The sequence below is a fragment of the Staurois parvus genome, unplaced genomic scaffold (assembly GCF_062004578.1).
Source record: "Staurois parvus isolate SC_StPar_1 unplaced genomic scaffold, SC_StPar_1.0 ptg000131l, whole genome shotgun sequence".
NCBI classification, from domain to species: Eukaryota; Metazoa; Chordata; class Amphibia; order Anura; family Ranidae; genus Staurois; species Staurois parvus.
In genome coordinates, this window is record NW_028317927.1 from 8873462 (window position 1) to 8896633 (window position 23172).

Genomic DNA, 23172 nt, shown 5'->3' on the forward strand with positions numbered 1-23172 from the left:
AAAATGGAAACCAGCAGGAGCGTGAGGAGACCTGAAAGTGGCACATGGCAGAGTGGGAGCAATGGGAGGCGGTACAGGGACCCAGGTCACACTGTGGGCCCAGCAGCAGCGTGACCAGGCGGTACGGGGGCCCATGGCCGATATGGGGCTTGGTGGCACCTATGGAAGGCCTGTAATCTGCCAGCAACCTATGACAAAATGGACAACCGCAGGAGTGTGAGGAGATTTCAAAGTGGCACATGGCAGAGTGGAAGCAATGGGAGGCCGTACAGGGACCCAGGTCACACTGTGGGCTCAGCAGCAGCGTGACCAGGAGGTACGGGGGCCCATGGTCGATATGGGGCCTGGCGGCACCTATGGAAGGCCGCTAATCTGCCAGCAACCTATGACAAAATGGACAACCGCAGGAGTGTGAGGAGATTTCAAAGAGGTACATGGCAGAGTGGAAGCAATGGGAGGCCGTACAGGGACCCAGGTCACACTGTGGGACCAGCATCAGCGTGAACAGGCGGTACGGGGGCCCATGGCCGATTTGACCTCATTCATCCCATAGTCCTGCCGACTCACGAATAGCGTGGCCTCCTCAAAGGGCCTGAGCAAGCGCAGGTGTCACACATGAGCTGACAATGGCTGACATCTAAGTTACACAGGGAGTACCTTTATCCGCTTTTAACATCAGGAAATCTGTGATGGCCTTTAGCTGTTCGTAAAGGCGGTCTAACATATGTAGGGTTGAATTACACCTTGTTGCAACGTCACAGCATGAGGAGTCGGTACGGGGGCCCATGGCAGATTACATGTCTGGCAGCAGCAATGGGAGGCCCGTAATCTGCCAGCACCCTATGTCAAAAAATTTAACACACCAGCAGTGTGAAGAGACCTGAAAGTGGCACATGGCAGCAGAGTGTGGCGATGGAGACAGCAGCAATGGGAGGCCGTACAGGGACCCATGAGAGACTCTGGACTTGGCAGCAGCATGAGGAGGCGGTATATAGGGGCCCATGGCAGATTAGGGGCCTGGCAGCAGCTATGTGAGGCCCGTAATCTGCCTGCACCCTATGTCAAAAAATTAAACACACCAGCAGTGTGAAGAGACCTGAAAGTGGCACATGGCAGCAGAGTGTGGCGATGGAGACAGCAGCAATGGGAGGCCGTACAGGGACCCATGAGAGACTCTAGACTTGGCAGCAGCATGAGGAGGCGGTATATAGGGGCCCATGGCAGATTAGGGGCCTGGCAGCAGCTATGTGAGGCCCGTAATCTGCCTGCACCCTATGTCAAAAAATTAAACACACCAGCAGTGTGAAGAGACCTGAAAGTGGCACATGGCAGCAGAGTGTGGCGATGGAGACAGCAGCAATGGGAGGCCGTACAGGGACCCATGAGAGACTCTAGACTTGGCAGCAGCATGAGGAGGCGGTATATAGGGGCCCATGGCAGATTAGGGGCCTGGCAGCAGCTATGTGAGGCCCGTAATCTGCCTGCACCCTATGTCAAAAAATTTAACACACCAGCAGTGTGAAGAGACCTGAAAGTGGCACATGGCAGCAGAGTGTGGCGATGGAGACAGCAGCAATGGGAGGCCGTACAGGGACCCATGAGAGACTCTGGACTTGGCAGCAGCATGAGGAGGCGGTATATAGGGGCCCATGGCAGATTAGGGGCCTGGCAGCAGCTATGTGAGGCCCGTAATCTGCCTGCACCCTATGTCAAAAAATTAAACACACCAGCAGTGTGAAGAGACCTGAAAGTGGCACATGGCAGCAGAGTGTGGCGATGGAGACAGCAGCAATGGGAGGCCGTACAGGGACCCATGAGAGACTCTGGACTTGGCAGCAGCATGAGGAGGCGGTATATAGGGGCCCATGGCAGATTAGGGGCCTGGCAGCAGCTATGTGAGGCCCGTAATCTGCCTGCACCCTATGTCAAAAAATTTAACACACCAGCAGTGTGAAGAGACCTGAAAGTGGCACATGGCAGCAGAGTGTGGCGATGGAGACAGCAGCAATGGGAGGCCGTACAGGGACCCATGAGAGACTCTGGACTTGGCAGCAGCATGAGGAGGCGGTATATAGGGGCCCATGGCAGATTAGGGGCCTGGCAGCAGCTATGTGAGGCCCGTTATCTTGCAGCACCCTATGTCAAAAAATTAAACACACCAGCAGTGTGAAGAGACCTGAAAGTGGCACATGGCAGCAGAGTGTGGCGATGGAGACAGCAGCAATGGGAGGCCGTACAGGGACCCATGAGAGACTCTAGACTTGGCAGCAGCATGAGGAGGCGGTTTATAGGGGCCCATGGCAGATTAGGGGCCTGGCAGCAGCTATGTGAGGCCCGTAATCTGCCTGCACCCTATGTCAAAAAATTTAACACACCAGCAGTGTGAAGAGACCTGAAAGTGGCACATGGCAGCAGAGTGTGGCGATGGAGACAGCAGCAATGGGAGGCCGTACAGGGACCCATGAGAGACTCTGGACTTGGCAGCAGCATGAGGAGGCGGTATATAGGGGCCCATGGCAGATTAGGGGCCTGGCAGCAGCTATGTGAGGCCCGTAATCTGCCTGCACCCTATGTCAAAAAATTAAACACACCAGCAGTGTGAAGAGACCTGAAAGTGGCACATGGCAGCAGAGTGTGGCGATGGAGACAGCAACAATGGGAGGCCGTACAGGGACCCATGAGAGACTCTGGACTTGGCAGCAGCATGAGGAGGCGGTATATAGGGGCCCATGGCAGATTAGGGGCCTGGCAGCAGCTATGTGAGGCCCGTAATCTGCCTGCACCCTATGTCAAAAAATTAAACACACCAGCAGTGTGAAGAGACCTGAAAGTGGCACATGGCAGAGTGTGGCGATGGAGACAGCAGCAATGGGAGGCCGTACAGGGACCCATGACAGACTCTAGACTTGGCAGCAGCATGAGGAGGCGGTATATAGGGGCCCATGGCAGATTAGGGGCCTGGCAGCAGCTATGTGAGGCCCGTAATCTGCCTGCACCCTATGTCAAAAAATTTAACACACCAGCAGTGTGAAGAGACCTGAAAGTGGCACATGGCAGCAGAGTGTGGCGATGGAGACAGCAGCAATGGGAGGCCGTACAGGGACCCATGAGAGACTCTGGACTTGGCAGCAGCATGAGGAGGCGGTATATAGGGGCCCATGGCAGATTAGGGGCCTGGCAGCAGCTATGTGAGGCCCGTTATCTTGCAGCACCCTATGTCAAAAAATTAAACACACCAGCAGTGTGAAGAGACCTGAAAGTGGCACATGGCAGCAGAGTGTGGCGATGGAGACAGCAGCAATGGGAGGCCGTACAGGGACCCTTGAGAGACTCTAGACTTGGCAGCAGCATGAGGAGGCGGTATATAGGGGCCCATGGCAGATTAGGGGCCTGGCAGCAGCTATGTGAGGCCCGTAATCTGCCTGCACCCTATGTCAAAAAATTAAACACACCAGCAGTGTGAAGAGACCTGAAAGTGGCACATGGCAGCAGAGTGTGGCGATGGAGACAGCAGCAATGGGAGGCCGTACAGGGACCCATGAGAGACTCTGGACTTGGCAGCAGCATGAGGAGGCGGTATATAGGGGCCCATGGCAGATTAGGGGCCTGGTAGCAGCTATGTGAGGCCCGTAATCTGCCTGCACCCTATGTCAAAAAATTAAACACACCAGCAGTGTGAAGAGACCTGAAAGTGGCACATGGCAGCAGAGTGTGGCGATGGAGACAGCAGCAATGGGAGGCCGTACAGGGACCCATGAGAGACTCTAGACTTGGCAGCAGCATGAGGAGGCGGTATATAGGGGCCCATGGCAGATTAGGGGCCTGGCAGCAGCTATGTGAGGCCCGTAATCTGCCTGCACCCTATGTCAAAAAATTAAACACACCAGCAGTGTGAAGAGACCTGAAAGTGGCACATGGCAGCAGAGTGTGGCGATGGAGACAGCAGCAATGGGAGGCCGTACAGGGACCCATGAGAGACTCTGGACTTGGCAGCAGCATGAGGAGGCGGTATATAGGGGCCCATGGCAGATTAGGGGCCTGGCAGCAGCTATGTGAGGCCCGTAATCTGCCTGCACCCTATGTCAAAAAATTAAACACACCAGCAGTGTGAAGAGACCTGAAAGTGGCACATGGCAGAGTGTGGCGATGGAGACAGCAGCAATGGGAGGCCGTACAGGGACCCATGACAGACTCTAGACTTGGCAGCAGCATGAGGAGGCGGTATATAGGGGCCCATGGCAGATTAGGGGCCTGGCAGCAGCTATGTGAGGCCCGTAATCTGCCTGCACCCTATGTCAAAAAATTTAACACACCAGCAGTGTGAAGAGACCTGAAAGTGGCACATGGCAGCAGAGTGTGGCGATGGAGACAGCAGCAATGGGAGGCCGTACAGGGACCCATGAGAGACTCTGGACTTGGCAGCAGCATGAGGAGGCGGTATATAGGGGCCCATGGCAGATTAGGGGCCTGGCAGCAGCTATGTGAGGCCCGTAATCTGCCTGCACCCTATGTCAAAAAATTTAACACACCAGCAGTGTGAAGAGACCTGAAAGTGGCACATGGCAGCAGAGTGTGGCGATGGAGACAGCAGCAATGGGAGGCCGTACAGGGACCCATGAGAGACTCTGGACTTGGCAGCAGCATGAGGAGGCGGTATATAGGGGCCCATGGCAGATTAGGGGCCTGGCAGCAGCTATGTGAGGCCCGTAATCTGCCTGCACCCTATGTCAAAAAATTTAACACACCAGCAGTGTGAAGAGACCTGAAAGTGGCACATGGCAGCAGAGTGTGGCGATGGAGACAGCAACAATGGGAGGCCGTACAGGGACCCATGAGAGACTCTGGACTTGGCAGCAGCATGAGGAGGCGGTATATAGGGGCCCATGGCAGATTAGGGGCCTGGCAGCAGCTATGTGAGGCCCGTAATCTGCCTGCACCCTATGTCAAAAAATTAAACACACCAGCAGTGTGAAGAGACCTGAAAGTGGCACATGGCAGAGTGTGGCGATGGAGACAGCAGCAATGGGAGGCCGTACAGGGACCCATGACAGACTCTAGACTTGGCAGCAGCATGAGGAGGCGGTATATAGGGGCCCATGGCAGATTAGGGGCCTGGCAGCAGCTATGTGAGGCCCGTAATCTGCCTGCACCCTATGTCAAAAAATTTAACACACCAGCAGTGTGAAGAGACCTGAAAGTGGCACATGGCAGCAGAGTGTGGCGATGGAGACAGCAGCAATGGGAGGCCGTACAGGGACCCATGAGAGACTCTGGACTTGGCAGCAGCATGAGGAGGCGGTATATAGGGGCCCATGGCAGATTAGGGGCCTGGCAGCAGCTATGTGAGGCCCGTTATCTTGCAGCACCCTATGTCAAAAAATTAAACACACCAGCAGTGTGAAGAGACCTGAAAGTGGCACATGGCAGCAGAGTGTGGCGATGGAGACAGCAGCAATGGGAGGCCGTACAGGGACCCATGAGAGACTCTAGACTTGGCAGCAGCATGAGGAGGCGGTATATAGGGGCCCATGGCAGATTAGGGGCCTGGCAGCAGCTATGTGAGGCCCGTAATCTGCCTGCACCCTATGTCAAAAAATTTAACACACCAGCAGTGTGAAGAGACCTGAAAGTGGCACATGGCAGCAGAGTGTGGCGATGGAGACAGCAGCAATGGGAGGCCGTACAGGGACCCATGAGAGACTCTGGACTTGGCAGCAGCATGAGGAGGCGGTATATAGGGGCCCATGGCAGATTAGGGGCCTGGCAGCAGCTATGTGAGGCCCGTTATCTTGCAGCACCCTATGTCAAAAAATTAAACACACCAGCAGTGTGAAGAGACCTGAAAGTGGCACATGGCAGCAGAGTGTGGCGATGGAGACAGCAGCAATGGGAGGCCGTACAGGGACCCATGAGAGACTCTAGACTTGGCAGCAGCATGAGGAGGCGGTATATAGGGGCCCATGGCAGATTAGGGGCCTGGCAGCAGCTATGTGAGGCCCGTAATCTGCCTGCACCCTATGTCAAAAAATTAAACACACCAGCAGTGTGAAGAGACCTGAAAGTGGCACATGGCAGCAGAGTGTGGCGATGGAGACAGCAGCAATGGGAGGCCGTACAGGGACCCATGAGAGACTCTGGACTTGGCAGCAGCATGAGGAGGCGGTATATAGGGGCCCATGGCAGATTAGGGGCCTGGCAGCAGCTATGTGAGGCCCGTTATCTTGCAGCACCCTATGTCAAAAAATTAAACACACCAGCAGTGTGAAGAGACCTGAAAGTGGCACATGGCAGCAGAGTGTGGCGATGGAGACAGCAGCAATGGGAGGCCGTACAGGGACCCATGAGAGACTCTAGACTTGGCAGCAGCATGAGGAGGCGGTATATAGGGGCCCATGGCAGATTAGGGGCCTGGCAGCAGCTATGTGAGGCCCGTAATCTGCCTGCACCCTATGTCAAAAAATTAAACACACCAGCAGTGTGAAGAGACCTGAAAGTGGCACATGGCAGCAGAGTGTGGCGATGGAGACAGCAGCAATGGGAGGCCGTACAGGGACCCATGAGAGACTCTGGACTTGGCAGCAGCATGAGGAGGCGGTATATAGGGGCCCATGGCAGATTAGGGGCCTGGCAGCAGCTATGTGAGGCCCGTTATCTTGCAGCACCCTATGTCAAAAAATTAAACACACCAGCAGTGTGAAGAGACCTGAAAGTGGCACATGGCAGCAGAGTGTGGCGATGGAGACAGCAGCAATGGGAGGCCGTACAGGGACCCATGAGAGACTCTAGACTTGGCAGCAGCATGAGGAGGCGGTATATAGGGGCCCATGGCAGATTAGGGGCCTGGCAGCAGCTATGTGAGGCCCGTAATCTGCCTGCACCCTATGTCAAAAAATTTAACACACCAGCAGTGTGAAGAGACCTGAAAGTGGCACATGGCAGCAGAGTGTGGCGATGGAGACAGCAGCAATGGGAGGCCGTACAGGGACCCATGAGAGACTCTAGACTTGGCAGCAGCATGAGGAGGCGGTTTATAGGGGCCCATGGCAGATTAGGGGCCTGGCAGCAGCTATGTGAGGCCCGTAATCTGCCTGCACCCTATGTCAAAAAATTTAACACACCAGCAGTGTGAAGAGACCTGAAAGTGGCACATGGCAGCAGAGTGTGGCGATGGAGACAGCAGCAATGGGAGGCCGTACAGGGACCCATGAGAGACTCTGGACTTGGCAGCAGCATGAGGAGGCGGTATATAGGGGCCCATGGCAGATTAGGGGCCTGGCAGCAGCTATGTGAGGCCCGTAATCTGCCTGCACCCTATGTCAAAAAATTAAACACACCAGCAGTGTGAAGAGACCTGAAAGTGGCACATGGCAGCAGAGTGTGGCGATGGAGACAGCAGCAATGGGAGGCCGTACAGGGACCCATGAGAGACTCTGGACTTGGCAGCAGCATGAGGAGGCGGTATATAGGGGCCCATGGCAGATTAGGGGCCTGGCAGCAGCTATGTGAGGCCCGTAATCTGCCTGCACCCTATGTCAAAAAATTAAACACACCAGCAGTGTGAAGAGACCTGAAAGTGGCACATGGCAGCAGAGTGTGGCGATGGAGACAGCAGCAATGGGAGGCCGTACAGGGACCCATGAGAGACTCTGGACCTAGCAGCAGCATGAGGAGGCGGTATATAGGGGCCTATGGCAGATTAGGGGCCTGGCAGCAGCTATAGGAGGCCCGTAATCTGCCAGCACCCTATGTCAAAAAATTAAACACACCAGCAGTGTGAGGAGACCTGAAAGTGGCACATGTTTGAGGCATGATTCATGGCGGATTTAGTCAGTTGTGTCAGGAACTGGTGGTTTGAAATCCAGACTAATCCACGCCTGATTCATTTTCACAAACGTGAGTCTCTCCACACTTTGGGTGGACAGTCGTGTCCTCCGCGGAGTTACAATACCTCCTGCCGCACTAAACACGCGCTCCGATGCCACGCTACTGGCCGGGCATGACAGCCTTTCAAGGGCAAATTCAGCTAGTTGGGGCCAAAGGTCAAGTTTCGTTGCCCAGTAGTCAAGGGGATTGTCTACCTCGGTTGGCAGGGTGCTGTCCAAGTAGGCCCAAGCCTGTTGTTTGAGCTCCTGCTCCAGGTCCACCTGATGCTGCTGCGGCTGGTTAGTAGTTTCCTCACTGCGCTGGTGAAGAAAGCTACTCATCATCGACTGCAGACTGAGGCAGCCACTGCTGGTGGAGCTGCCACTGCTCCTACCACCCCACCCCTCCCCTGCTGCCATGCCAGCGGAACGCGAGCGCACAGGGCCCACAGTGTCTGAGGATGGACGTTGGCGCACAAAGGCAGAGACCAACTGACTACATAGGTGGTTTTTATAGTACGTAATTTTGGCCTCCCTCTCAGCAGGTGTGAAAAAGGCCACCATTTTGGACCGGTAGCGAGGGTCCAACAAGGTGGACAGCCAAAAGTCATCCCTCTGTCTGATGGTTATTATTCGGCTGTCGCTACGCAAGCAACCGAGCATGCTATGGGCCATTTGTGCCAAGGAATGCGAGGGACTCCCTGCCTCCATCTCCACAGCATACTGCCACGGTGCGTCTGGGTCCTCTGTCTCCTCCTCCTCCTCCTCTACCAGATGCTCCTGCTCCTCCACTCCTGTCCGCTGAGTGGAAAAACCACCCATTTCACTCAATAATTCCTGAGCACAAATGTCCTCCTCTACCTCCTCCTCTTCTTCCTGTCCTGCCCCCACAGGGGTCATGTGGCGTTGAGATCTGTGCGCCACGTCTACCGCACCCTGACCAGCCATTGTTAACAGCATTTGTTCCAGGACGTGCAACAGAGGAATGACGTCGTTCATCCCATAGTCCTGCCGACTCACGAATAGCGTGGCCTCCTCAAAGGGCCTGAGCAAGCGGCAGGTGTCACGCATGAGCTGCCAATGGCTGACATCTAAGTTACACAGGGGAGTACCTTTATCCGCTTGTAACATCAGGAAATCGGTGATGGCCTTTCGCTGCTCGTAAAGGCGGTCTAACATGTGTAGGGTTGAATTCCACCTTGTTGCAACGTCGCAGATCAGGCGATGCTGTGGAATTCCGTTCTGCCGCTGCAGCTCAATGAGGGTGTTCTTTGCGGTGTAGGAATGGCTGAAATGCATGCACAGTTTACGTGACATTTTAAGGATGTCTTGCAGTGGGATGGTGGATTTTAGGAACCGCTTGACAACCAGATTGAACACGTGAGCCATGCATGGCGCATGGCACAACCTTCCTTGACGCAGAGCAGACACCATGTTCTTTCCGTTGTCAGTCAACATGGTTCCGATTTTTAGTTTGCGCGGAGACAGCCATCTGTCGATTTCTCTGTTCATTACACTCAGCAGTTCCTCCCCTGTGTGACTACGTTCGCCAAGGCATACCAGGTGCAGCACAGCGTGACACCGTTGCGCCCTGCACATGTGATATGCCGGTCGGGTAATGGGACTTGGCACGGGGGTGGCGGCTGAGGACACGGCGGAAAAAGAGGTGGTAGAGGCGGACATGCTTGCTGGACCAAGGACGTGCAAACGTGGAGGCAAAAGCGTCGTGACCTGTCCAAGTTGCTGGTGCGGCTGTGCCGGCACCACGTTCACCCAGTGGGCCGTAAATGACATGTACTGTCCCTGACCGTAGTTACAGCTCCACACGTCGGCGCTGCCGTGCACTTTGGCAGAGACCGACATGCTCAAAGACTGGCCCACCATCTCTTCTACATGTGAATGCAGGGCTGGCACTGCCTTTTGGGCAAAGAAATGACGGCTTGGCACTCTCCACCGCGGCGCGGCACAAGCCATCATTTCTCGGAAAGGTGCTGAGTCCACCAGTTGGAAAGGGAGGGACTGCAGCACCAGCAACTTGGACAGGAGGACGTTCAGCTTTTGCACCGTCGGGTGCGTGCTCGCAAACTGTTGTCTCTTGGATACGGATTCCAAGAAAGACTGTTGACGGAATCCGAGAAGAGGAGTAGCAGGAGAAGGAGCATCTGAACGAGCGGAAGATGCCAACGAGCGACAACTCCCCTCAGCAGAGGTGTTGGAGCCTTGACTGGCTGATAGAGGGCGATTGACGACGTCGGGTGACGGAGCAAGTAACGGAGCGGGTGATGGAGCGGGGGCTGGGGCAGGCAGAACCGCCGTATGTTTATCACGGTTTTCCCAGGCCACCGAATGGTGACGCTGCATATGCTGACGCAACGCTGTAGTCCCAACATGGGCCCCCTGGCCACGCTTGCATTTCTGGCCACATAGTCGACATACGGCTACGTTTACTTCCTCGGGCGGCTTGAGGAAAAATTGCCACACCACCGAGTAGGAAACTTTGCCCCCGCTACTCTTCACTGGCTGACTGCTACTTCCTCCGTGCGCACCGGCACCACTACTGGCCGTGGTGGTAGGCTGCAGTGGAGCTGGTGCTCTACTCCGTGGACGTTTGGCTCCACTGACACTGATGCGACCCTGCTGCTGTCTCCTGGGCAACCCACCGACTGTTTTGCTCGCTGCCAAGCTGCCACCCTCTTCTCCTGATGATGCGGAAGAAATTGCCTGATGACGACGAGGCTGCCAAGTGCGATCAACCTCCTCATCATCAAGTAGGGTCTCCGCCTCACTACTAGCCCCCTCGGCTGCGTCTGGGTCAGGAGACAGACCTGTCTCTAGACCGGCTACCGAGCCACTCTCCTCGCCAGTACTTGTTCGCTTGGCTGCTGAAAAGGCCGATGTCTCCCCCCGTTCCTGACCGCCCTCTGTTAGCTCTTCCTCACTGTACAGTGGGGCTGAGCCCACAGCATGCGATACTTCGCTTGGTGAGGGAACAGCAAAGGACAGGGGCAGGTAGAGGACACGTGATTTCAGTGGGCTTGCTCCCGGGCCATGCCAACTAACGGTTGTGTCTGACGTACCCACCGACCGTTGGCTGTAGGTGTCAGAGGTGACCTGGGAAGAGGAAGACGACCGAGCCAACCAATCAATGACGGCAGGGTTGTCGGTGGAGACACGACCGCTGGATGACACCGGGAGCACTGGCCTCTGGCTGCGAATACTGCTGCCTCGACCCCTTCCTCTGCTGCCACGTCTGCTCGCTCCTAAAACATTGCCTCCTCTGCCACTCCTCTGCATGTTGTCTGACATACTATTTAATTCAACGATTAGGTGTCCCTGAGTAACAATTCTCTGGCACTCAGTAACAATTCTGTCTGTCCCTGAGTATGAATTCTGTGGCCCTGAGTAACAATTCTGTGTCTGTGCGAGTAACAATTCTGTGTCTGTGCGAGTAACAATTCTGTGTCTGTGCAAGTAACAATTTTGTGTCTGTGCGAGTAACAATTCTCTGGCACTCAGTAACAATTCTGTCTGTCCCTGAGTAACAATTCTCTGGCACTCAGTAACAATTCTGTCTGTCCCTGAGTAACAATTCTCTGGCACTCAGTAACAATTCTGTCTGTCCCTGAGTATGAATTCTGTGGCCCTGAGTAACAATTCTGTGTCTGTGCGAGTAACAATTCTGTGTCTGTGCAAGTAACAATTTTGTGTCTGTGCGAGTAACAATTCTCTGGCACTCAGTAACAATTCTGTCTGTCCCTGAGTAACAATTCTCTGGCACTCAGTAACAATTCTGTCTGTCCCTGAGTATGAATTCTGTGGCCCTGAGTAACAATTCTGTGTCTGTGCGAGTAACAATTCTGTGTCTGTGCAAGTAACAATTTTGTGTCTGTGCGAGTAACAATTCTCTGGCACTCAGTAACAATTCTGTCTGTCCCTGAGTAACAATTCTCTGGCACTCAGTAACAATTCTGTCTGTCCCTGAGTAACAATTCTCTGGCACTCAGTAACAATTCTGTCTGTCCCTGAGTAACAATTCTCTGGCACTCAGTAACAATTCTGTGTCTGTGCGAGTAACAATTCTGTGTCTGTGCAAGTAACAATTTTGTGTCTGTGCGAGTAACAATTCTCTGGCACTCAGTAACAATTCTGTCTGTCCCTGAGTAACAATTCTCTGGCACTCAGTAACAATTCTGTCTGTCCCTGAGTAACAATTCTCTGGCACTCAGTAACAATTCTGTCTGTCCCTGAGTATGAATTCTGTGGCCCTGAGTAACAATTCTGTGTCTGTGCGAGTAACAATTCTGTGTCTGTGCAAGTAACAATTTTGTGTCTGTGCGAGTAACAATTCTCTGGCACTCAGTAACAATTCTGTCTGTCCCTGAGTAACAATTCTCTGGCACTCAGTAACAATTCTGTCTGTCCCTGAGTAACAATTCTCTGGCACTCAGTAACAATTCTGTCTGTCCCTGAGTAACAATTCTCTGGCACTCAGTAACAATTCTGTCTGTCCCTGAGTAACAATTCTCTGGCACTCAGTAACAATTCTGTCTGTCCCTGAGTATGAATTCTGTGGCCCTGAGTAACAATTCTGTGTCTGTGCGAGTAACAATTCTGTGTCTGTGCAAGTAACAATTTTGTGTCTGTGCGAGTAACAATTCTCTGGCACTCAGTAACAATTCTGTCTGTCCCTGAGTAACAATTCTCTGGCACTCAGTAACAATTCTGTCTGTCCCTGAGTAACAATTCTCTGGCACTCAGTAACAATTCTGTCTGTCCCTGAGTATGAATTCTGTGGCCCTGAGTAACAATTCTGTGTCTGTGCGAGTAACAATTCTGTGTCTGTGCAAGTAACAATTTTGTGTCTGTGCGAGTAACAATTCTCTGGCACTCAGTAACAATTCTGTCTGTCCCTGAGTAACAATTCTCTGGCACTCAGTAACAATTCTGTCTGTCCCTAAGTAACAATTCTCTGGCACTCAGTAACAATTCTGTCTGTCCCTGAGTATGAATTCTGTAGCCCTGAGTAACAATTCTGTGTCTGTGCGAGTAACAATTCTGTGTCTGTGCAAGTAACAATTTTGTGTCTGTGCGAGTAACAATTCTCTGGCACTCAGTAACAATTCTGTCTGTCCCTGAGTAACAATTCTCTGGCACTCAGTAACAATTCTGTCTGTCCCTGAGTAACAATTCTCTGGCACTCAGTAACAATTCTGTCTGTCCCTGAGTATGAATTCTGTGGCCCTGAGTAACAATTCTGTGTCTGTGCGAGTAACAATTCTGTGTCTGTGCAAGTAACAATTTTGTGTCTGTGCGAGTAACAATTCTCTGGCACTCAGTAACAATTCTGTCTGTCCCTGAGTAACAATTCTCTGGCACTCAGTAACAATTCTGTCTGTCCCTGAGTAACAATTCTCTGGCACTCAGTAACAATTCTGTCTGTCCCTGAGTAACAATTCTCTGGCACTCAGTAACAATTCTGTGTCTGTGCGAGTAACAATTCTGTGTCTGTGCAAGTAACAATTTTGTGTCTGTGCGAGTAACAATTCTCTGGCACTCAGTAACAATTCTGTCTGTCCCTGAGTAACAATTCTCTGGCACTCAGTAACAATTCTGTCTGTCCCTGAGTAACAATTCTCTGGCACTCAGTAACAATTCTGTCTGTCCCTGAGTATGAATTCTGTGGCCCTGAGTAACAATTCTGTGTCTGTGCGAGTAACAATTCTGTGTCTGTGCAAGTAACAATTTTGTGTCTGTGCGAGTAACAATTCTCTGGCACTCAGTAACAATTCTGTCTGTCCCTGAGTAACAATTCTCTGGCACTCAGTAACAATTCTGTCTGTCCCTGAGTAACAATTCTCTGGCACTCAGTAACAATTCTGTCTGTCCCTGAGTATGAATTCTGTGGCCCTGAGTAACAATTCTGTGTCTGTGCGAGTAACAATTCTGTGTCTGTGCAAGTAACAATTTTGTGTCTGTGCGAGTAACAATTCTCTGGCACTCAGTAACAATTCTGTCTGTCCCTGAGTAACAATTCTCTGGCACTCAGTAACAATTCTGTCTGTCCCTGAGTAACAATTCTCTGGCACTCAGTAACAATTCTGTCTGTCCCTGAGTAACAATTCTCTGGCACTCAGTAACAATTCTGTCTGTCCCTGAGTATGAATTCTGTGGCCCTGAGTAACAATTCTGTCTGTGCGAGTAACAATTCTGTGTCTGTGCAAGTAACAATTTTGTGTCTGTGCGAGTAACAATTCTCTGGCACTCAGTAACAATTCTGTCTGTCCCTGAGTAACAATTCTCTGGCACTCAGTAACAATTCTGTCTGTCCCTGAGTAACAATTCTCTGGCACTCAGTAACAATTCTGTCTGTCCCTGAGTAACAATTCTCTGGCACTCAGTAACAATTCTGTCTGTCCCTGAGTAACAATTCTGTCTGTCCCTGAGAATGAATTCTGTGGCCCTGAGTAAGAATTCTCTGGCACTCAGTAACAATTCTGTCTGTCCCTGAGTAACAATTCTCTGGCACTCAGTAACAATTCTGTCTGTCCCTGAGTAAAAATTCTGTGGCCCTAATAACGTTTCTGTGGCCCTAAGTAACAATTCTCTGGCACTGAGTGAAAATTCTGTCTGTCCCTGAGTATGAATTCTGTGGCCCTAACTAGCGTTTCTTTGTCCCTAAATAACGATTCTGTGGCCCTCATTAACAAGTCTGTGTCCCTGAGTAATGGTTCTCTGTCCCTAAGTAACTTCTCTCTGTCCCCAATTCTCGTTTCTGTGGCCCTAACTCTGTCCCTGTCCCTAGTACAGAGCGGTCTGCCTCTGTTCAATGACTGCAGGCAAATGAAGATTTCCAAAATGGCCGCTATATATACCTCGACCATTACACAGTGCTGGCTGGCTGGCTGCTGATTGGCTGATGCGATCACATGTCGTTGAGGAATGCATTATGGGGCAGCGCGCCTTGTCTGCGCGCCTTCCCCGACATCCCCGCTCCGTCGCCGCACATGTCAGCCGCCATTTTCGGAAAAATTTCGATTCGCGCGTCCGAATTAGGCTGTTTTTCGGATTCGGCACGAATCGAAATTTTTCCGATATTCGACTCGAATTCCACTTCGGATACTTCGATTCGCTCATCTCTAGTTATAACCCCTGTCAGATTTTTTTTTGCCATCTGTGTCCCATTGTAGATATTTCCCTTCACTTCCTGTCCCATAACCAAAGAGGAAGTGGGAGGAAAACCCTGCAAATTAACCACTTGCCCTCCAGAGGATTTACCCCCCTTCCTGACAATTGTGCAGTCATGCAACACTGCACCCAAATGAAATTTACATTATTTTTTTCCCCACGAATAGAGCTTTCTTTTCGCCTGTGCATTTTTTTTTTTATGCACTATAAAAAAAAAGTCCCACAATTTTGAGAAAAAAACAATATTTTTGACTTTTTGCTATTAAACATGTCCAGTAAAAAATTTCAAAATCTAGTTTCGTCATAAATTTAGGCCAAAATGTATTCTGCTGCATGTCTTTGCTAAAAAAAAAACTCAATAGATGTAAATTAATTGGTTTACATGAAAATTATAGTGTTTACAAATGGCGGTATATATACTGGGATTTATTTTTTTATTTTTACTTGTAATGGCGGCGATCATCGACTTATAGTAGCACTGCGGGACTGCAGTGGGCATTCTGACACTGAGGGGAACTGACTTGGTGTCACTGACATCCCCAGTAACAGTAAACAGGACAATTAGAGAGGGTGAATCTTCCTAATGGGGTCACAGACAACAATAAAAGTGATTAAGGTTTCTAATCCCTCTACACTCTATCCAAAACTTAAATAAAAAATGTTTTGCCTTTAGTTATACTGTATTCTAGGAGACCTTGATACCCAAGCAGCACACATAATAGATCCTATCCCTGTAAAATAATTAAAAAACAACAAAATCAGCATGCGCTTATATCATATATCGTGCAAAACTGTGCAAAGATTATAAATATATATTGTAAAAAAGAGAGACCCCAGTGAATCTCTACATAAATTGTCCCTATACAAAAGTCCAAACACCCAAATTATTTCTTCTTAAATCAAATAAATCCACCGTGTTCAATCCACCACCAGATGAATGGAATAAACTCACCAGAGCTAGATGCTGATCAAATTATAAATCAGCACAAGCGTATTTGCTCTGGGAGCGATGAGGAAATCCAAGGAAGCACCCCTCTGTAATTAGAAATCCAGGCACCAGGAGCAATACTCTGCAACCACTCTACGATATGGCCAGGACTTTTTATACAGCGATCATCCTCCAAACACATGATAGTATCACTCCAAAATAAAGAAAAGGCATGATGGTGCAGTACGTAAAAATTATGTATGTTTATTTAAAATTCATATTACTCACAAAGCAAGTGTCCACCTGACACTGGTATAACAAGCGGTAGAAATGCACAAAAGCATGTAACGAACGAACGAAATCCGTTCACTGCGGACACCTCGAGGTGTCCGCAGTGAACGGATTTCGTTCGTTCGTTACATGCTTTTGTGCATTTCTACCGCTTGTTATACCAGTGTCAGGTGGACACTTGCTTTGTGAGTAATATGAATTTTAAATAAACATACATAATTTTTACGTACTGCACCATCATGCCTTTTCTTTATTTTGGAGTGATACTATCATGTGTTTGGAGGATGATCGCTGTATAAAAAGTCCTGGCCATATCGTAGAGTGGTTGCAGAGTATTGCTCCTGGTGCCTGGATTTCTAATTACAGAGGGGTGCTTCCTTGGATTTCCTCATCGCTCCCAGAGCAAATACGCTTGTGCTGATTTATAATTTGATCAGCATCTAGCTCTGGTGAGTTTATTCCATTCATCTGGTGGTGGATTGAACACGGTGGATTTATTTGATTTAAGAAGAAATAATTTGGGTGTTTGGACTTTTGTATAGGGACAATTTATGTAGAGATTCACTGGGGTCTCTCTTTTTTACAATATATATTTATAATCTTTGCACAGTTTTGCACGATATATGATATAAGCGCATGCTGATTTTGTTGTTTTTTATTTTTCACCAATATTTTGGGTTAGAAGTTTGCAGCTTTTTATAGTATTATTTTACTGATTGGCGCTTTCTGTTTATTATTCCCTGTAAAATAATTGTCTGTGCATCTATATTGTATTAATATCACTTTATGCTACACAGAATGAGGTTATCATATAGAGGAAGAGACTATTCACTATACTTCACCTTCTGGCAGGAAATGTGGACCTGTTAACATCAGAGAGCCTGCCTAAAAGGACCACAATTCTACTATACAGAGGAGCCACAAGATAATGGATCTACAAATTTAACCCTGTTCTTTGGTACGGTGGGGTTTGATGTTTGAGTTCAACATGTATAAAATTCAAAACATTAACAACAACATATAAAGCCATTTATAACTCTGCCCCAAATTACATCACCAATCTTGTCTCCAAATATCACCCAAACCGTCCTCTCAGCTCCTCCTACAACCTCCTGCTCTCTAGCTCCCTTGTCTCCTCCTCCCATGCTCATCTCCAGGATTTCTCCAGAGCCTCCCCCATCCTCTGGAACTCTCTACCCCAATTTTTCGACTATCGCCTACTCTGCCCACTTTTAGGCGATCTCTGGAAAACCTCTCTCTTCAGGGAAGCCTATCCTGCCTTCAGCTAATAACGGAATCTTCTATTCCTCCTATCAGTTCATCCCCCACAGTTATTACCTTTTGTACCACCAGCCCCTTCCTCTTAGATTGTAAACACCACGGAGCAGGGCCCTCCTAACCCTCTTGTATTGAACTGTATTGTTGCTGTATTGTCTCCCTTTATATTGTAAAGCGCTGAGCAAACTGTTGGCGCTATATAAAGCCTGAATAATAAGTTTGACTCGAACATCGGCTGTTCGTGTGCTCGGCAAACACATGAACGGCAAGGGCGTTCAGCGAGCTATTCGCCCGCCATGCCCCACAATGCACTGTGCCCTGTCAGTGCATTGTGATTGGCCAAAGCCAATTCCGATAAGCCCCCTGCCCACAGATCCCCACAACCACCAGCCATGGTTGTGGGGAAGAGACCCTTGTCCACATCAACATGGGAACAAGGTGCTTTGGGGGGAGCCCCCTGCCCCAAAGCGCCCCCCCATGTTGAAGGCATGTGGCCTGGTGTGGTTCAGGAGGGGAGGTGCTCGCTCAACCCCCTTTCCTGACCTGCCGGGCTGCATGTTCGGATAAAGGTATGGTATGGATTTTGGGGGGGCATCACCATACCATTTTTTTTTCTAATTTATGAGTGGGGTTCCCCTAAAATTAATACCAGACCAAAACAGCTTGGTATTGATGGGAGGGACCTAATGCCAGTTAAAAAGAAAAATGTAATTGCTGACTTAATAATATAAATCATTCGGTATTTTAGTAGCTGTGCAGTATCTTACCACACACTCAGGTGCAGTAAGATACAGCTTAGTGAATTGTCCCTGTTCGAAGTTCGCGGTCGAACTCTCGTTAGATTCGAATGTTCGACTGCGAACTGAAGGATGAGTGTTCGGCCCATCACTATTCTTCGGTATGTATAGAACTTTTTTTGTTTATTAAACAGTGTTTTCCGTAAATATGTATTATACTGAGTTAATTTAATATTTTAATTTATAACTAGTACAATTTATTTTCTGTGTATTTTAGAAACAGATATCCAAATCAAATATCTAAATTCAAAGTAAATCTATTTTCTTTTTGATATTGTGGGTAAGGTTTTGACTTCCATTGGACTTGAAACTTCCACAGTGGAGATGCAAACAGCAGTAAAAACCTATCAAAGGTTCTAACTTTCCCTTCTAATCTAAAAAATCATTTTACATCATCCTGCATTCCTTTTGATGAGATTGATCCTCACTTTATGTGCTGTCTGTCGAAAAGACAGGAAAAGAAGGCTAATATTCCAAGTGGGAACACAAGCACTAATTAAAGCCTCTTTCACATGGACAGGATCCATTTTTCTCAGGAAAGGATGTGTCCACTGATCCTCTGCTGAGCTGAGTGGGAGCGATCAGATGACAGGTCTGTGTCCGCTCCGATTATGCAGAGCGGACACAGACACAGCCCGTTCTGCTCTATAGGCAGCTGGATGTAAAAGGACCAGCTGTCCATTTACACCTGCCTGCCCTTCGATCCAATCCACCCAGACAGAGGGGAATGGATCCCCTTCCATTTGTTTTTACTGGATAGGATTGAAGGAAGGTGGGTGTAAATAGACACAAGTCCGTTTACATCTGCCACTCCATAGAGGAGAATGGAGAGTCCGATCGGACTGCTCGTGTGAAAAGGACTATAATCTAAAGTTCTAACCCTCCCACTCTCTTTAAAACTAAAACAAATGTTTTAAGTCGGGATTAAAAACTTTCAAAATAAAATAGGATACAGTTGATTCCCAGCAGTCAATTCCTCATGGTGTGGCACTCACTATTTATGACTTGTATATTAGAATTCATTCATTCCAAGACATTTGGGAATAGGTATTTGCTTACTGAAGGTAGTCAATTTCACAGAAACTATCAATAACTTGTTTGCTCTATTGTCAGAGTGGGCTGTCTACGAAGATAAAAAAAACAAACGATGGCTGTTGTTTTTGGAACCATGGACAATGACAAAAAATTATCTTTTAACTTCTTTCCAACCGCCCTATAACAGAAATACTGCTACAGATCGGCACGGGTGTGCAAAATCATGTATATATACATGACTTTGCATTTCCAGGTAGGGTACACGCTCGCGCCTTACCCGCACCACCGTTCGCAGCCACGGATGTCAATATCCGTGTCCCAGCCGGTGATTACTCGCCAGCTCCTGGTGATTTCTGATGACCTCGGATGGGGAGGAGAACTGTTTTGTTTACTAACAGTTCTCCTCCCTGTCAGCTCGGGCACACTGCTTTGTATGGCTCTGCACAGCACAGCCATCCAAACCAGTGTGATTACAGTGAAGCACACTGATACAGCTCCTTATTAAAACACTCCCAGCACACAGTTAACCCTTTGATCACCTCTTCATGTTAACCCCTTCCTGGCAAGTGCTATTAGTACAGTGTCAGTACTTTATTTTAGCATTGATCACTTTATTGCTGTCACTGGGGATGTCAGAGACACCAAGTCAGTTCCTCCCAGTGTCAGAATGTCCGCCACAGTCCCGATATAAGTGGCTGATGGCCGCCATTACTAGTAAAAATTTAAAAAAATTACAGTATCTATACCGCCATTTGTAAACGCTAAAACTTTCACATAAACGATTTCATTCACACGTGTTGGGATTTTTGTTTAGAAAAGACATGTAGCAGAATACATTTTGGCCTAAATTTATGATGAAATTAGATTTTTAAAATGGTTTACTGGACATGTTTAATAGCAAAAAGTAAAAAATATTGTTTTTTCTCAAAATTGTTGGTCATTTTTTTTTATAGCGCAAAAAATGATAAACGCACAGGAGATCAAATACCACTAAAAGAAAACTCAATTTGTGGGAAAAAGGATGCAAATTTAATTTGGGTGCAGTGTTGCATGACCGCGCAATTGTCAGTTAAAGTAACGCAGCGCCGTAATGCAAAAAAATGGCCTGGTCAGGAAGGGGGATAAATCTTTAAGATGGCAAGTGGTTAAACAAAGCAATTAAAAAAAATCATCTTACACCTAATATTACTTTGAATGTTGTATGGTTTTAAAAATTGTTTTGATACACTGCCTAAATTTCTATCATCAAAATTGTTGATGTAATGGCTGTTTTACCACGGTAAGATAAACTGAAGTATGCTATGAAATGAATACTCATACATAATGTATTTATTGGACATATAGCAGTTGGTGCACAGTGTTCCAAGTAGTAAGCTGATCAGTTGCTTATGTATTTCAGTAAATGAATGCAGTGAAAACCAGGTCTGGTGTAGGAGAAATTGTGTTTATAAAACTCAATAGTTATTGATTTTGGTGTAAAATGTGTGACAATTTTAAGTCATTCTACTTTTGTAGCTGGATTAAAGACAAAGTACGGTTTTTATGTGTATAAGTCTGGTTTTAATTGTGACCACCATGAACAGGACACATAGAGAACAATTGATTTTGTTGTGCCTTTGCAGAATGCATGCAGTAAAGCTGACGTCTCTGCACCATGGTGTGAACAAGCTCTTAAAGTTAAGTGCTGGATACATGCCTTATGCCAGACATAGATGAGTCAAAAACCGAACAAAACTCTTGTTGATTGTTGAATCGTTCGTTTGTTACATCATTAGCGTGTCAGCTATGACACAGTAATGTTTTTTTGTTTTTTTTTTTTAGAAAATCTAAACAAACGATGGCACAATCATATGAGCTATTTTTACTTTTTGATCGACAGAGCATTCAGTTTTCAACTCATCTATGGCCAGCTTTAGAGTGTAAGTTAAAGAGGAACTTCAGACACAGTGGTGTTTTTTTTTATAGCTTGGGATACAGTGCAGAAGGATTAGAACCTCTGTCAGGTTTTTGTTATGTAATGTAAGAGTAAGAAGTATATTACCAAATTTAACAAAGTTCCACTTGTTACAAGTGTAAAAGGCAGTTGGGTGATTTTACCTGTCTATTCCTGCAGTGGTGACAACTGCAACATGTTGTATTTCCCTTCATTCCCTGTTATGAGGACAATCCCGAACAGGGACACATATAGCAATACAAACCTCAATATGATTCTAACACTTCCCCGTGGAACCTAAAAATGTTTAAAAGGTTTTGCATGGATTCCACTTTATCTGTCACCAGCATATGGGGCATTATGTTATGCTAACAGTAGCCAAAAAAAAAAGAGAATAAGTTGGACCAGTGTCATAGAAATCCATTTTTCTTTTCTAAATCCTCTTGTGTAGGATAGCTTTAGGGTATCAGTAAATAGAAAAAGATTTTTAGGTCATTGCTACTCAAGGCAGTGCTACGTAAGGTTGTCCTTTATTTGAATTCCAAATGTTAAATTTGAGCTATATATACACCTTTTTATGTGAAATGTCTACATGATTTCAGTCCAGAACATATTGTTTATGTCTTTCTTTCATGCAGTCCAGTTATGTGCAGTGTTTATACTAAAAGATTCTGTTCACTATGCTTTATGAAAATAGAAAAACATTACCCAGAGCTTGCAAACGGTGTACAGTCCCATGTTATGCAAGCTTGAAGAATATAAACATATAGCATGTACATGAATACAAAATAAAAGTGTAGGCGCATATTTCTGCAGTTAGCTTGTTTGTTTCCTCCCAGCTGTACCTATCACATACATAGTCCAATCCTTCCATGATACGAAGATAACTGACAATCTATGAATCATGATTTTATGGTAAATAATTACATTATTTATGCTTTGGACCTATTTACTCTCAAAGCCTTAAAACTCTTGCTAGAAGCTTTTACAGTTCAAACAAATAAGTAATATCATTTAAGCCTTAGAATAATTGTGAAAAACAAGCTTTCGGCTCTGGATGTTCAGTGAAGTACCATGTACAATATAAACTCATAATGAAAACATTCATTTACTTACATGAAAATTCAGTAGGTCTTCCTCCAAGCCCACAGTGCTTAACCCTCTGCCCATAGAAAAGACCATACTGGATCTCTCCAATAAATTTCTGCAGCTCATCTCCTGTAGCGTTAACTAGTAAGGCTCCAGTCTTGCACAGGACTGTTCCTTGAACCCACAGCTGAATACCTAAAGCTGCCGCAATTGCCAGAGCACAGGAGAAGCTCAGTATACCAGCTAGGCAGAACAGAACTTTCTTTTGCAATTTAGGCATGACTGGACCCTGTAGACATTACACAATGACAAACTGTCTATAGTATCCCCACTGTGAAATCATACAGCAGATCCCAAGCTGAGTCTTGCAGGAGCATTAAACTGGCCATTAGCTTTATCTTGCAGACAAAAATCCAAGTTGATAATTTTAGCAGCCGGCATAATCAAGCTGTGCAAGTAACAGTATAACAGCAGAAAAAGAGACCAGTGAGATGCTATTCCTTGTTCCTTTGTGAGGACTTGAGACAAAACCTCAGGACAGCAGATGGGAGCTTTGTGTAACCTAATAGATGCTTCCTCTATAACACCAACTACATTCTGTCTGATTGGCTGAGATGAAATTCCAGAAATGGGCAATGTTCCCAATTTAATTGGATGTCTATTGGAAAATGCACAAAACCGTCATGGGATTTCTTAGGAGATCCATAAATCTTAAAGTGCATTGCTCCGTGTCCACTCATTTTAGGTTCACAGCAGGTTATATTGATCCTTTAT

The 23172-nt window shown here is 47.7% G+C and overlaps 1 protein-coding gene across 1 annotated transcript in view; it reads right to left on the reverse strand.

Annotated features, from left to right (window-relative positions):
• Positions 1-22969, reverse strand: part of CLRN1 (clarin 1) — a 46438-nt gene extending 23469 nt beyond the window's left edge. Inside the window, exon 1 of the mRNA XM_089672596.1 lies at positions 22426-22969. Coding sequence (XP_089528722.1) covers positions 22426-22678 — 253 coding nt within the window. The 5' untranslated portion in view covers positions 22679-22969. The remainder of the gene's footprint in view (positions 1-22425) is intronic.
• Between the last annotated feature and the right edge of the window lie 203 nt (positions 22970-23172).